Source organism: Schistocerca cancellata, chromosome 8 (genome assembly GCF_023864275.1).
Source record: "Schistocerca cancellata isolate TAMUIC-IGC-003103 chromosome 8, iqSchCanc2.1, whole genome shotgun sequence".
In the NCBI taxonomy this organism is placed as follows: domain Eukaryota; kingdom Metazoa; phylum Arthropoda; class Insecta; order Orthoptera; family Acrididae; genus Schistocerca; species Schistocerca cancellata.
In genome coordinates, this window is record NC_064633.1 from 480041531 (window position 1) to 480054652 (window position 13122).

General features: G+C 41.9%; 1 protein-coding gene across 1 annotated transcript in view; it reads left to right on the top strand.

Moving 5' to 3' along the window:
• The window catches only part of LOC126094889 (DNA topoisomerase 3-beta-1), a 127599-nt gene that overhangs the window by 50546 nt on the left and 63931 nt on the right, over nucleotides 1-13122 (top strand). The window contains exon 6 of the mRNA XM_049909526.1: nucleotides 10203-10321. Coding sequence (XP_049765483.1) covers nucleotides 10203-10321 — 119 coding nt within the window. The remainder of the gene's footprint in view (nucleotides 1-10202; nucleotides 10322-13122) is intronic.

Sequence of the window (13122 nt, forward strand, 5' to 3'; positions counted from 1 at the left end):
AAGAAACATAGCTTTGAAACTGCTCACTTTGCTTTTGGAGTGTTGTGCAACACTACCAGCAAATCACTGTGCTACAAACATGAATGGCACATGGAATTTTTTGTTTCTTTTTGTATTGTCTTTTGTTACCTTATATTTTCCATGTACACTGCAGTTCCACCATTTAGAAATACTATGTACAAAATCTTTGAAGCTGCATATTTGGAGCAGTACTGCAGAAAATGGATTTTGAAAGAGTAAACTTTCCCAGCCTCTATTTCCTTCCTGATGAAAATACTATACCGTAAGACAAAAAACCACCACCAAGGAATTATTCTAATAGGATGGAAATCAGTAAATGTGATGTACATGTACATACAAACAAATAATTAAAATTTTAGAAAAATTGGATATTTAGTCCAGAGAAAGAGCTTCACAAATTGAGCAAGTTGGTAAAGTGTTGCTCCACCTCTGGACCTTTTGCAAGTAATTATTCGGCTTGATATTGATTATAGGGTTGTTGGATGACCTCTTGGGGGTATCATACCAAATTCTGTCCAGTTGTTGCATTAGATCATCAACTTTGCAAGCTGTTTGGAAGGCCTGTCCTTAAAGCTCCAAATCTTCTCAATTGGAGAGAGATCCAACAACCACACTGGCCAAGGTAGGGCCTGACAAGCAAAAAGACAAACAGTAGAAACTCTAGCCATGTGCGGGTGGGCGTTATCTTGCTGAAATATAAGCCCAGGATGGCTTACCATGAAGGGCAACAAAGTGGGGTGTAAAATATCATTGATGTACTGCTTTACTCTGAGGGTACTGTGGATAACAACCAAAAGAAATGGCAATCCAGGCCATCACTCCTGGTCATCAGCCCATATGACGGGTCCATTCAGTTTGGTATTCCACAGTTGCCTGGGGCATCTCCAGACATGTCTTCAGCCTGGAATCTCATTGACTGGAGTAGAATTCTCTTCACAGTGAGTTCTGGTTTGAATTGAGGCCTGATGACAAGCAAAGATATGCCTCATTTTGTTGCCCTTCTTGGCAAGCCATCCTGGGCGTACATTTCAGCAAGATAATGCCTGCCTGCACATGGCGAGAGATTTTGCTGCTTGTCTTTGTGCTTGCCAAAACCTACCTTGGTCTGCAAGGTCATTGGATCTCTCCCCAATTGTTAACATTTGGAGCATTATGGGCAGGGCCTTCCAACCAGCTTGGGATTTTTGATGATCTAACTTTCCAGTTGGATAGAATTTGGCATGATATCCCTCAAGAAGACATCCAGTAAGTCTTATCAATCAATGCTAAACTGAATAACTGCTTACATAAGGGCCAGAGGTGGACCAACGTGTTATTGACTTGCTCACTTTATGAAGCACGTTCTCCTGAATAAACTGTATGTCTGAACATGTTCATCACATGTATCAGTTCCCATCCCACTCTGATAATTCCTTCGTGGTGCCTCATTCTTTTTTGTCTTGAGTGTATTAGTTCAGAAAGCTGTCAGCAGTACTACACAGTTTGCCTCCTGAAGGTATAATCTGGCCAACAATTCCGTCTCATGATTAATTAAATTTATGGTGAGGCAGAGATGTTCAGTATCTCTCTGGATCTGTCAGCTACTTGTGTTTGTCAATAGTAGGAAGACACATTGCATGGTTGCTGTCGGGACTGAAAGGTAGGATGCCTGCTCCACATATTCATAGACTGTCGCAGGAAGAGAAGCAGAGGGGGGATGTGCCAACTTCTTCTCACAGTGTTGGCATCTTTACCTGTGTTTTGTGCCTTTATGAGAGCAGACATGACCTGTGGAAGTATAGTTTGTCAAAATGTTCTATGTAATGGAAATTGAAATATTTTAATAAACATTTTCAGAACAGTGATCAAAAATCAGTTGACATCACAGCAGCTGAGAAGAGAGCTCCACCTACCATCTTCGAAGGGTGCCATGGGTCTGATGATGGTCATGTGATGTGTTCTTGTAACGTACGTGGTGTGATTAAGACTGAATTTTAAAAAGAGAAACTGAAATATCCCTATGAACTGACATATTCAATCAGGAGACTTAAAGCTGCAAATCACATAATATTTATTGACACCAATAAAAAATGCAAATAGGTGTAGGATGATTACTCGAAGTTCACTGCTGTCGTATGTTTAGGTCTCCAGAGTGTTGTCAGTTCAAACCACAGTGAAAAAAGTTCCTTCATAGCAGCTGTCATGACTCCCATCTACTCCCAGTTCTCTTCACAATTGTTGCACTTCTTTGCAGTGTCCTTCCCAGACCTCTAAAGTTGCTGACAGAAAGGAAGAATCACCAAGATTCTGAGGAGTTTTCATGTCATGACCCCTGTACCACTGTGCTTCTTAAAATGAAATTCAGTTTTTGCTCACACCACTTGTATCTGTTTAAAGATACAAGATTCTAGCCAATGCTCGAAGTTGTTGTGACATCGAGGCACCAGTGATGAGACCTGCGACACCTTTGGTGCCACTGGAATCCCCTGGTGACCTGCACATCGCTGCGACTTCTGATACACAACATCTGACTGGTCCGTCCTCACTCCAGGGTGGGTGGCAGACTGGTGGGTTCGCGTGTCACTGGGCAGAAGACCAAAGAGAGAGCAGGCTGTGTGGCTGGCTCCCTATGTCTGAGCAACAGGTACAAGGTGCTACCCAGTGTTGTTGATAACTCTGAGCCAGCATGGGATGCCTCTCCTGTTGGGCCAGCGGTCGATTTTCCTGTCCAGTCCAAACAAGTACAGAGGGTGGGTATGCTAGTCATTGGGAACTCCAGTGCTAGGTGGGTGATGGATACTCTCAGGGAGATAGCAGGCAAGGCAGGAAAGAATTCCAGTGTGCATTCGGTATGTTTGCCAGGTGGTCTCATTCGTGCTGTGGAGGAGGCCCTGATGACGGCTGTTGAGCACAGTGGATTGTAGCGGTCCATTCTGCTTCTAATTCTTCCTGTTTTCATTGTTGATTGCCCTCGGTGTCATCGTTCTGCATTGCTACACAGGCTGAAAAAATGGGTTGTGGATTCCGACACTGACTGCTGCAAATTATGTAGCCGACAGGTGCACAGTTGTATAGTTGTGTTTCATAGTACTTTAATTTCATTGTTAACAACCTGGTTGGCAGATACTCAGAGTGTGCACAGGATAAGGTTATGATTGTGGATGGAGCCGTAAACAGTTACTGAGATTTTGCAAAAACAGACATAATGTCTTATGGGATAACAGCAATCAGTGATTTTGCAATCAAGACGGATTTTAAGCAACATCAGTTACTGAGAGTTGCACAATCAAACACACAACGTTTTTTTCTAAGAACCTGTCATTTACACATTGCTTTAAAAAATAACAACTAAACAATATGGCTGAAACCCTAGTTAAGAACTTGATGCTTTCTGGGCTGAAGGGCCAAAACCACACCAAAAACAAGAACGGCTGAAGGCCTGGCTTAGAAATAAAAAGCAATTAAAATGGAAGGTAATTTTTTTCCTTTAAAAAAATTGCCATTGAAAACAATTAGTGGCTGAAGGCCTACACTACATGTCTGAAGTACAATTATAATTAAAACACATTAATAAACAATTTTCTTAAGCAAGAAATTTCTTTTTAAACTTACAACAGAATGGCCGAAAGCCTAATTAAAGAAATATTAACTTATTGCATGGCTGAAGGCAATAAACAAATTTGAAACAACAGCTGAAGGCCTGAACGAAAAGTCAGACAAACAATTTAAAATAAACCCCTTCCTTCTTATAAAAAAATTTTCCTTTAAAGAATACACTTGGAAATGAAAATTAAAATCACACTCTGAAACAAACAGAACAAGTGGTGCTCAGAATTGTTCCAAGGGTCGGCCTGAGAAGGTAGCTCAAACGTAAGGTGAGGTGAGACAGGCAGCCAAGAATTGAAGTTGAATAATCGGATGGCAACCCAAACTAGGGATGGCCCAAGGGCTGACCAACAATTTAACCAATTCCCCCAACCAATTGCACAACGATGGAGAATATGGGCCAATGACTAGGATACGAACAGCACTACATCTTCAGAAATTGGCGTTTAAAACCAGCCAAGGGAACAATAACCACTCTTAAGCAAATCTGAACTAAACAACTTAAAAAGCTGTCGAGCTACACGCCGTGCCGGACAGCATTAACACGACGAGGAAAGGCACACTGCCAGAAAAGTACGCTAGCGACCAGGGCAGGTAACTGGGGCGTTAACGGCCACAGGGCAGAAAATACCGCTGGTGCAATTCACTGGCAAGTAACAGTCAATTTAATAATTAATCACCATATAGGGAGACTGCTGCAAGATTTTGCCGACTCCAACACATCATACGTTGCCACTAGCCCGAACGGCCCAGGGAGCAAAAACCTGCAAATGAACGAAGAAATGTCACAATAGTTGAGGTTTCATAACAGGTTAACTGATCACTCAACTTCAGCATCCAGGTTCGTTGGGCAATGAACTTTGTCGCTCTTGCAGCTAGTGCCTCACGATTTAACAGCGCGTGCACACCACCAGCAGTTCTGGCCTGGCCTCGCGACTGACTCAATCCAGTACGCAGACAGCATTAAAATAATTCCTCAGTCAAAGCCACTCAAGCTACACACAATTCCGCAAAACACTTCCACAAACAACTCGAACAATACTTATACCAGTCACTGTGGAACAACTAGGAGGAATTACAAGTCAACAAACACAGAAAACCCGGAAGCCGTCGGTGACCAAATACACGTCGTCTGTTGAGACAACTGACCGAATGACCAACCAAGGTCGTCCCCCCATGTGCGCCGGCAATGGTCGGGCAAGTCATGACTGGCTGGACCTCACTGCTGCTCTGTCCCCACTGGACTCCTGACACATGATGAGCCGGAAATACTAGCAGTCACTCCAAAGGTAGTACGACAGTGCTCTTATCATTAAGTTTTGCTGCTGCCACTCATGGGCAGGCAAGCCAGCAACTTAGTGATGCCAGTAAATCGAATAAGACATGAGACGGGAGTTCCACCAAGACAAGATGTCAAGCAATAATGGCACCAACACGCGCATGGCTTACCTTTTACCAGGTTCTTCTACTACAAGATTTAGGCCGAATTATTTGTTTAAATCATGAAATTAACAAATATAGTCACGCAAAAAAATCTTTCGATGAAACTGTTACTTTGGAATTAATTAAGGACTGGCCTTGCTAACATGTTTTTGAATAGAGCCAAATAGATACTTTAATATTACTAACAATTGGTCTTCCAAATGTTTACAATTATTACAGAAATTGTATTTGTTTATGTGTCAACAGAAGAATTTAAGTTACGAAACAGTTTCTGATTCTACCCTATAACAAAAGATACTAACTAGGAACAGTCAAAAAAAAATCAATTATAAAACTAAGCACAAAACTATATCTTATGTTATATTCTGTAAAAACTAAGGACCAGTCTTTTTCTCTTATGAAAATACAGATTATATTCATGTATGTTAATGATAAATTGTAAAAAGTGAAGAAATGAATTTAAGGAGACAGATGGCAAACCAAGGTGGGAATTAAAACTGTCCCAGCTTGCTTCATCACAGGATGCAACTAGCTGCATGTAGTGGCAAATTTCATAATGAATGTTGCCTGCCGCTTCGGTTCTGAGGCCATCCTCAGCTCCTTTTGGTGGCTGGCTGATTTGGTGAAGGCAATTGGCAACGCACGTGGGGTGCTGGCTAAGCTGTCTATTTGTTGCATTATACCCCGGGTTGATTGCGGTCCTCTGGTTTGGAGCAGAATGGAAGGTGTAAACCAGAGGCTCAGACGATTCTGCAATGGTATCAGACGCGAATTTCTTGACTTCCGCTATCGGGTGCAGAATTGTAGGGTTCCCCTTAATATGTCAGGTGTGCACTACATGCAGGAAGTGGCTACTAGGGATCGGAGCATGTGTGGCATGCACATGGGGCTTTTTTAGGTTAGAGAACCCCTCCCTTGGGAGCAAAGATGATTTGCCTGTAAAATCAGCCACAGTGACCCCAGAGAATCTTGGTTCTCATAGATCAGAGATAGAAAAGATTAATATGATTTTAGTAAACTGCAGGAGCATCCGAGGAAAGGTCCCAGAATTAGTATCACGTACTGAAGGTTATAATGCACAGATGGTATTGGGAACAGAAAGCTGGTTAAACCAGATGTCAAGGACAATGAAATCCTACATTCAGATGGAATGATTATCGTAAGGATGGGGTAGTCTCCAATGGTGGCGGCATATTTATTGCAGTAAAAAATTTGATAAAATCTTGCGAAGTTATCACAGATTCTGGATGTGGATTAACCTGGGTGAAATTGAGTATCAAAGAACGGTCAAAAATAGTGATTGGATGCTTTTATAGACCACCAGGGTCAGGATCTGTAGTTGTAGAGCACTTCAGACAGAACTTGCAGAATACCGTTAGTAATTTTCCTGATCATGCCGTTGTAATAGAGGGCGACTTCAACTTGCCAGGTAGGGATTGGGAGTATTGTGCCATCAATACTGGTGGCAGAGACAGGAATCGTATGGCATTGTTCTGGTTGTCTTGTCTGAAAATTACCTTGAGCAGATGGTTAGATAACCAACTCATGAGGGTAACATCTTAGACCTCCTGTCAACAAACAGACCTGATCGTACTGAATCAATTAACATAGAAGAAGGTATCAGTGATCATAAGGCTGTGACAGCAGCTATGACGACGGGTCCTACAAGGAATGTTAAGAAAGGTAGGAAGATATATTTGCTCAGCAAGGGTGACAGGATAAAAATTTCAGAATATCTCAGCAGTCGACATCAAATATTTGGTGACGAGGACGAAGATGTGGAGAACAAATGGAAAAAATTCAAAGGCATCATTCCTTATGCCCTAGACAAGTATGTTCCGAGTAAGGTTTTGAGTGACAGGAAAGATCCACCGTGGTTTAATAGCCATGTTAGAAAAGCACTATGTAAACAGAGTACTTCTGACAAACAAAAGCTGAACTAAGTGAAAATGAGTGTAAGAAGAGCAATGAGAGAAGCATTCAATGATTGTGAAAGTAAGATATTTTCAACCAACCAGAGTAAAAACCCTAAGAGTGGTTAGCACACTGGACTCGCATTCGGGAGGACGACGGTTCAAACCCGCGTCCGGCCATCCTGATTTAGGTTTTCCGTGATTTCCCTAAATCGCTCCAGGCAAATGCCGGGATGGTTCCTTTGAAAGGGCACGGCCGACTTCCTTCCCCATCCTTCCCTAATCTGATGAGACCGATGACCTCGCTGTCGGGTCTCCTTCCCCAAACAACCCAACCCTAAAAACCCTAAGAGATTTTGGTTGTATGTAAAATCAGTAAGTGGGACAAAATCATCTATTCGTTCTCTCAGCGACCACACCGGCACTGAAATGGAAGATAACAGAGAGAAGGCCGAAATACTGAATTTGGTCTTCTGAAGTTGTTTCACCATGGAAGAACGTAATGCTGTTCCTCCTTTCCATAGTTGTACTAACATTGAAATGGCAGATATTGACATAACCGATTGCGGAATCGAAAAGCAGCTATAATCACTTAGTAATGGAAAGGCATCAGGACCACATGAGATACCTATAAGGTTCTATAAAGATTATCTTAAAGAACTTGCTCTCCTTCTAGCAGTAATTTATCGTAGATTGCTTGAGCAACGGAAGGTACCTAACATCTGGAAAAAGTGCAGGTCATTCCTGTTTTTAAGAAAGGCCGTAAGATAAGACCCACACAGTTATAGAACTATATCATTGACGTCAGTCTGTTGTAGAATTATGGAACATGTTTTATGCTCAAGAATTATGAGGTTTTTGAGAATGAACATTTCCTCTATAAAAAGCGAACAGAGATCCCGCGAAACTCAGCTCGCTCTGTTCCTCCATGAGATCCACAGCACAGTGGACAATGGCGCTCAGGTTTATGCCATGTTCCTTGATTCCAGTAAGGTATTTGACACCATCCCGCATTGCCGTTTAATGAAAAAAATACAAGCTTATAGAGTGTCAGAGTTGACCTGTGATTGGATTCAAGACTTTCTTGCAGATAGAACTTAAGACATCACTCTTAAGGGAACAAAATTGACAGGTGGAAAGGTAATATCTGGAGTACCACAGGGAAGTGTGATAGGACCGTTGCTATTTACAATATATATAAATGATCTAGTAGAAAGTGTCAGATGCTCTTTAAGGCTTAGTTGTCTGTATCAAAGTAGCAATGCCAGAAGATAGTAAGAATTTGCAGAATGACCTGCTGCAGAGAATTGATGAATGGTGCGGACTCTGGCAGTTGACCCTGAACGTAAATAAATATGACATATTTCACATACATAGGCAAAGAAATCCACTAGTGTATACCTGCACTATTGATGACAAACAGCTGGAGACAGCATCTGTCCTAAAATATCTAGGCGTAACTATCCAGAGCGACCTTAAGTGGAATGACCAAATAAAACAGATAGTGGGAAAAGCAGACACAAGACTCAGATTCATCGGAAGAATCTTAAGAAAATGTAACTCAACCACGTAAGAATTGGGTATAAGGTGCTTGTTCGCCTGATTCTTGAGTATTGTTCATATATCTTGGATCCCTATCAGATAGGAGATAGAGAAGATCCAACGAAGAGCGGCACGTTTCGTCACGGGATCATTTAGCTGATGAGAGAACATTACAAAGATGCTAACAAACTCTACTGGCAGATGTACAAAAGAAGCGTTGTGCATCACGGAGAGATTTGCTGTTGAAATTTTGGGACAGCACTTTTCAGGAGGAGTCGGACAACAAATTTCTTCCCTCCACATACATCTTGCATATTGACTGCGAGGAGAAAATTTGAGAAATTAGAGCCAATACAGAGGCTTACCGACAATCATTCTTTCCACGTACTATTCATGAGTGGAATAGGGTTGGGGGGATCAGATAGTGGTACCAAAAGTACCCTCCGCCATACACCATTAGATGGCTTGCAGAGTATGATGTAGGTGTAGATTTAATGTTAGTTTGTGTGCACTGCAGTTTGGCACTTTGCACAAGATGTGCTGGGGGTGGAAAACAGAAAAATCCTATATATTTGCTTCCAGTAGCCCTGGTGTGATGTGCTATTTTTTTGCTGTGGGGGTATAAGTAGTCTTTACTAATTGCAAATTGGCAGCAACATGCTTAATCAGTGTTTCAAAGCACTTGGGAGCTAATACACATTCATTTCAAAGAACTAATGAATATTTACAAAAAATAGATTATAACAAAATACAACCTCTTCTTCCTAGTGTTCCATGTGATTCCTATGGGTGAGATCAGGAAAAACTGCTCAGCCTTAAAAAAAATGGGGCATGTGTTTTCCTATGTGGTAGCAGTTTTTAATTTAGACTGTGTAATGGATGGGAGTAAGCCTTTTTTCCCCATCTCTTTGCTGTAGCAGTCTAATAATAAATTTTGTCCTTTCGTGCTGCTGCTGCAAATTATACACCTCGTTTTATGTTTTGGCTTTGGAAAGTGAATTTGATGAACCGTATCATGGACCATTCATTTTTAAATCAAATGGAGCATGGCAAAATACACTTGACTTAATGCAATTAACTAACAATGAGTGATGCAGTTTTATTGCAGTGGTGCATTTGATAGCTGGCAGTGGCAGCACCCAGAGAAAAGTGAATGTCTTTGGCGATGTATCTGGTAATAAATATGTAACTAGTCACTTTTTTTAGTTTTTTGATACGATTTATTCTACCATAAACATGATGGTGAGCCTGCAGTGCCTTGAAAACACGTTTATGATAGAATAAATTGTTACCTGACAAAAAAGAGTGAAACAGATGTTGCAAACAAATGAGTTCTGTGTTGTATTGAAAGAGATTATGCTGTATGTTCTGATGTAGCAGTCTTTTTGAGTTTACAGATGATGTAATTGCTTTGATGTTTTGCTGTGCTATTCATTGAAGTAATGTTAGTAATTGCTAAGTATGTGAATGGGTACCCAAGAAGTCATTGCTTCTGTATTTGTAGTGATTCCAAGATGTTGTTCTGGTATCAGTAACAGCAATTGTATTCTGGGTTCTCATCAGAGGAGGAGAGCTTTGAAAATGTTCGGTTTACAGTTGGTGTGTTGTGCAATATGTCTGGCACAACATTTTGCTATGAGCTTGAATGCAAAAAAATATTTATTTTATTATTTAAATTAACTTGCTATGTTTTTATAGGTTATAGTAAAAGGAGCAGATGGACGGGAATATACTTTGGACTGGGAAAGAGTTCGATGCTTTGAGAGGGAGATAGCTAACATTTTCCTGTCACAAGTCAAAGAGTTTAAGGAAGCCCTGTAAGTTTTTAATTGCACATGGTCTAATAAGATTCATAGTTTAATTATTTGTAGGCTACTTATTTAGATATCTTAAATTCTCATCCTTGATACCTTTTGAAACTTATCTGCTTTTCTGGACTATGAGTTTGAATAACTCTGGTGAGATTCTATTTCCAAAATTTTTTGAAAATTCACTACTTTTTGTGTAGTATTAACATGACACTTCAAGTTCTTTATAAGCAGTGACAGAGAATAATAAATTTGTCTGAACAGCCATTTTTCAGCAGCCATAGTAGTATTCATTCACTTAATTACTGACCACTGGTCTGGTATAGGCACCACTAACTGTTTGATATGTTGCCTCCAACTGTTTACTAGCAACTCCTACCAGTAATTACCTCACCAACAAAGAAGGAAAACAGTTGAAAGTCAACACATTGAAAAGTCTCACAGAAATGCAGCACTCGAAGTTCCATGGAAACAAATGGGGTTTTTAACTGCATCCGGAGTGAGGGCAAGTTCCCATCACAATGACAAGAAAGCATGATTAACCCAGTACATAAACCGGGTAAGCACCCCCTAGAGATGGACATTTATTACCAAATTAGTCCCACCCGTGTTCTCTGTATGTTGCTTGAACACATGGTCAGCAGGCAACTGTGATGGCTCCTTGAGTCTCGGGGTTTTCTGGCACCATCCCAGGGTAGTTTTTGCCAAGGCTGTTCCACTACTGATAATCTGATTTAGCTAGAATGTGCCATCCGAACAGCTTTTGTCTGATGTCAATGCTTTATAGCTAGCTGTCTTCTTTGACATGCAAGGCTCATTGACACCACATGGCAACACCATATCCTCACTACCTGACACGAGTGAGGTTTCTGGGATCTGCTCCCAATTTGTATCCAGAACTTCATGTCTCATTGTATTTTCCAGGTTCAAGTTGGCACCTGCCACAGTTCTCCTGATATCCAAGAGAATAACATCCCGCAGGGCTCTGTACTGAGTGTCCTCCTCTTTCTAGTAATCATCGATGGTCCACAGCAGCTGTGGTGTTTTCAGTATCATCTTTGTTTTATGCTAAAGACTTTTGCCTCTACTATTGCTCCTCTAGTGTGGGTGTTGCAGAACATCGACAGCAAGGCACCATACGGAAGGTGCAGGCACAGGCCGTCACCCATGGCTTTCAGTATTCAGCTGCTAGGACTTGTGTCTTGCACTTCAGTTGATGTTGTACCATTCGCCCTCAACCAGAACTTTACATTGATGACCAGCTACTCAATGTGGTGGAGACTTGATGCTCTTTAGGATTGGTTTTCGATGCTTGGTTGATGTGGATTCCCCATGTTTGCCTGTTGAAATGAAAGTGCTTGTTGCATCTAAATACACTTTGTTGCCTGAGTAACACGAGCTGGGATGCAGATTGCACTACTGTTCTTCAGCTTTCCAACACCTTGATACAATCCTGTCTTGATTATGGGAGTCTGGCATGTGGTTTATCATTGCCCTCAGCATTGTAGATACTCGATCCAACACACCACTGCAGTGTTCGCTTTTGATAGGATCCTTTCAGACTAGCCCTGTGAACAGCTTACTCACAGGGTGGGGTCCCTCCATTGCAGATCAGGCACCAACAACAACTTGTCAGTTAAGCTACACACATTTGCAGCTCTCCCAAGCATCCAAACTGCAGTCTCCTCTTTCCAAACATGGAAATCCATATCCCACAACAGTGGCTCAGAACAAGGATTACAAACTCAATCCATGATGGTTCCTTCTCTCTGAGCTCCAGTTGTTTCCTCTACAACCTCTCCTATGGATCCACTCACACGTTATAGGTGCATCTCCCGGCAAAAACTTCATCTTGAATTTACCCAGTGCCTGAAAGATTCCGTTCATCCTGAGGCTCTCCCCACCAAGTTTTCTCCATCCTTGGCACATCCCAGAGTACAGAAGTAGTCTATACGATGGCTCAGTAGGTCACATAGCCTGTGCTTATACTCAAGTGGGACATAGAGAACTGCAGTCCTTGCCAGTGCAGATTGCTGTATTGTTTTCACTGTGACATTGGTAGCCATCTCTCATGCTCTTGAGCATATTCTTTCCTGCACGGGTGAGTCCTTTCTCATCTGCAGCAGCTCCTTGAGCAGTGTGCAAGCTCTTGACCAGTGTTACACTTGCCATCCTGTGGAAATGACTGTCCAGGATTCCCTGTATGCCATTGAACAATGTGGACATTCAGTGACCTCTGTCTGGAGCCTAGGCCACGTTAGTATCATGGGGAGTGAACCTGCTGATAGCCTGGCCAAGTAAGTCAACTCTTGATATTGCTATTATGGAAACAGCCCTCTCATTGGTATTACGTCATCAAGTTTTAGGGATCTAGATATGGAATGGCTCACTCTGGCTTCATCAAACAACCACAGACGATACAGGAGACTACAAATCTGTGGAGGTCCTCCATGCTGTCGTCCCACAAGGACTCTACCGACCTTTGCCGGCTTTGCGTCAGCCATACTTGGTTGACTTGTGGTCATCTCCTGCATTGTGAGAACCCACCCCACTGTCGTTCTGGTTCCTGTTTGACAGTGGTCAACATTTTACTGAACTGTCCCAACCTCGCCGCCCTGCCTTGGACTCGTAATTTCCCCTTGTGTTAGGAGACGATGCCTCAGTGGCCAACTTAGTTTTACGTTTTATTCATGAAGGGGCCTTTTACCACCTTTCAGGGGCTTCCAGCATCTCCCTAGATGGGGCACCTCACCTGTCTTTCTCCCTACTTTTCCCTTTTTGCTTTTTTGTCCCTTATCTAGCCTTCATTG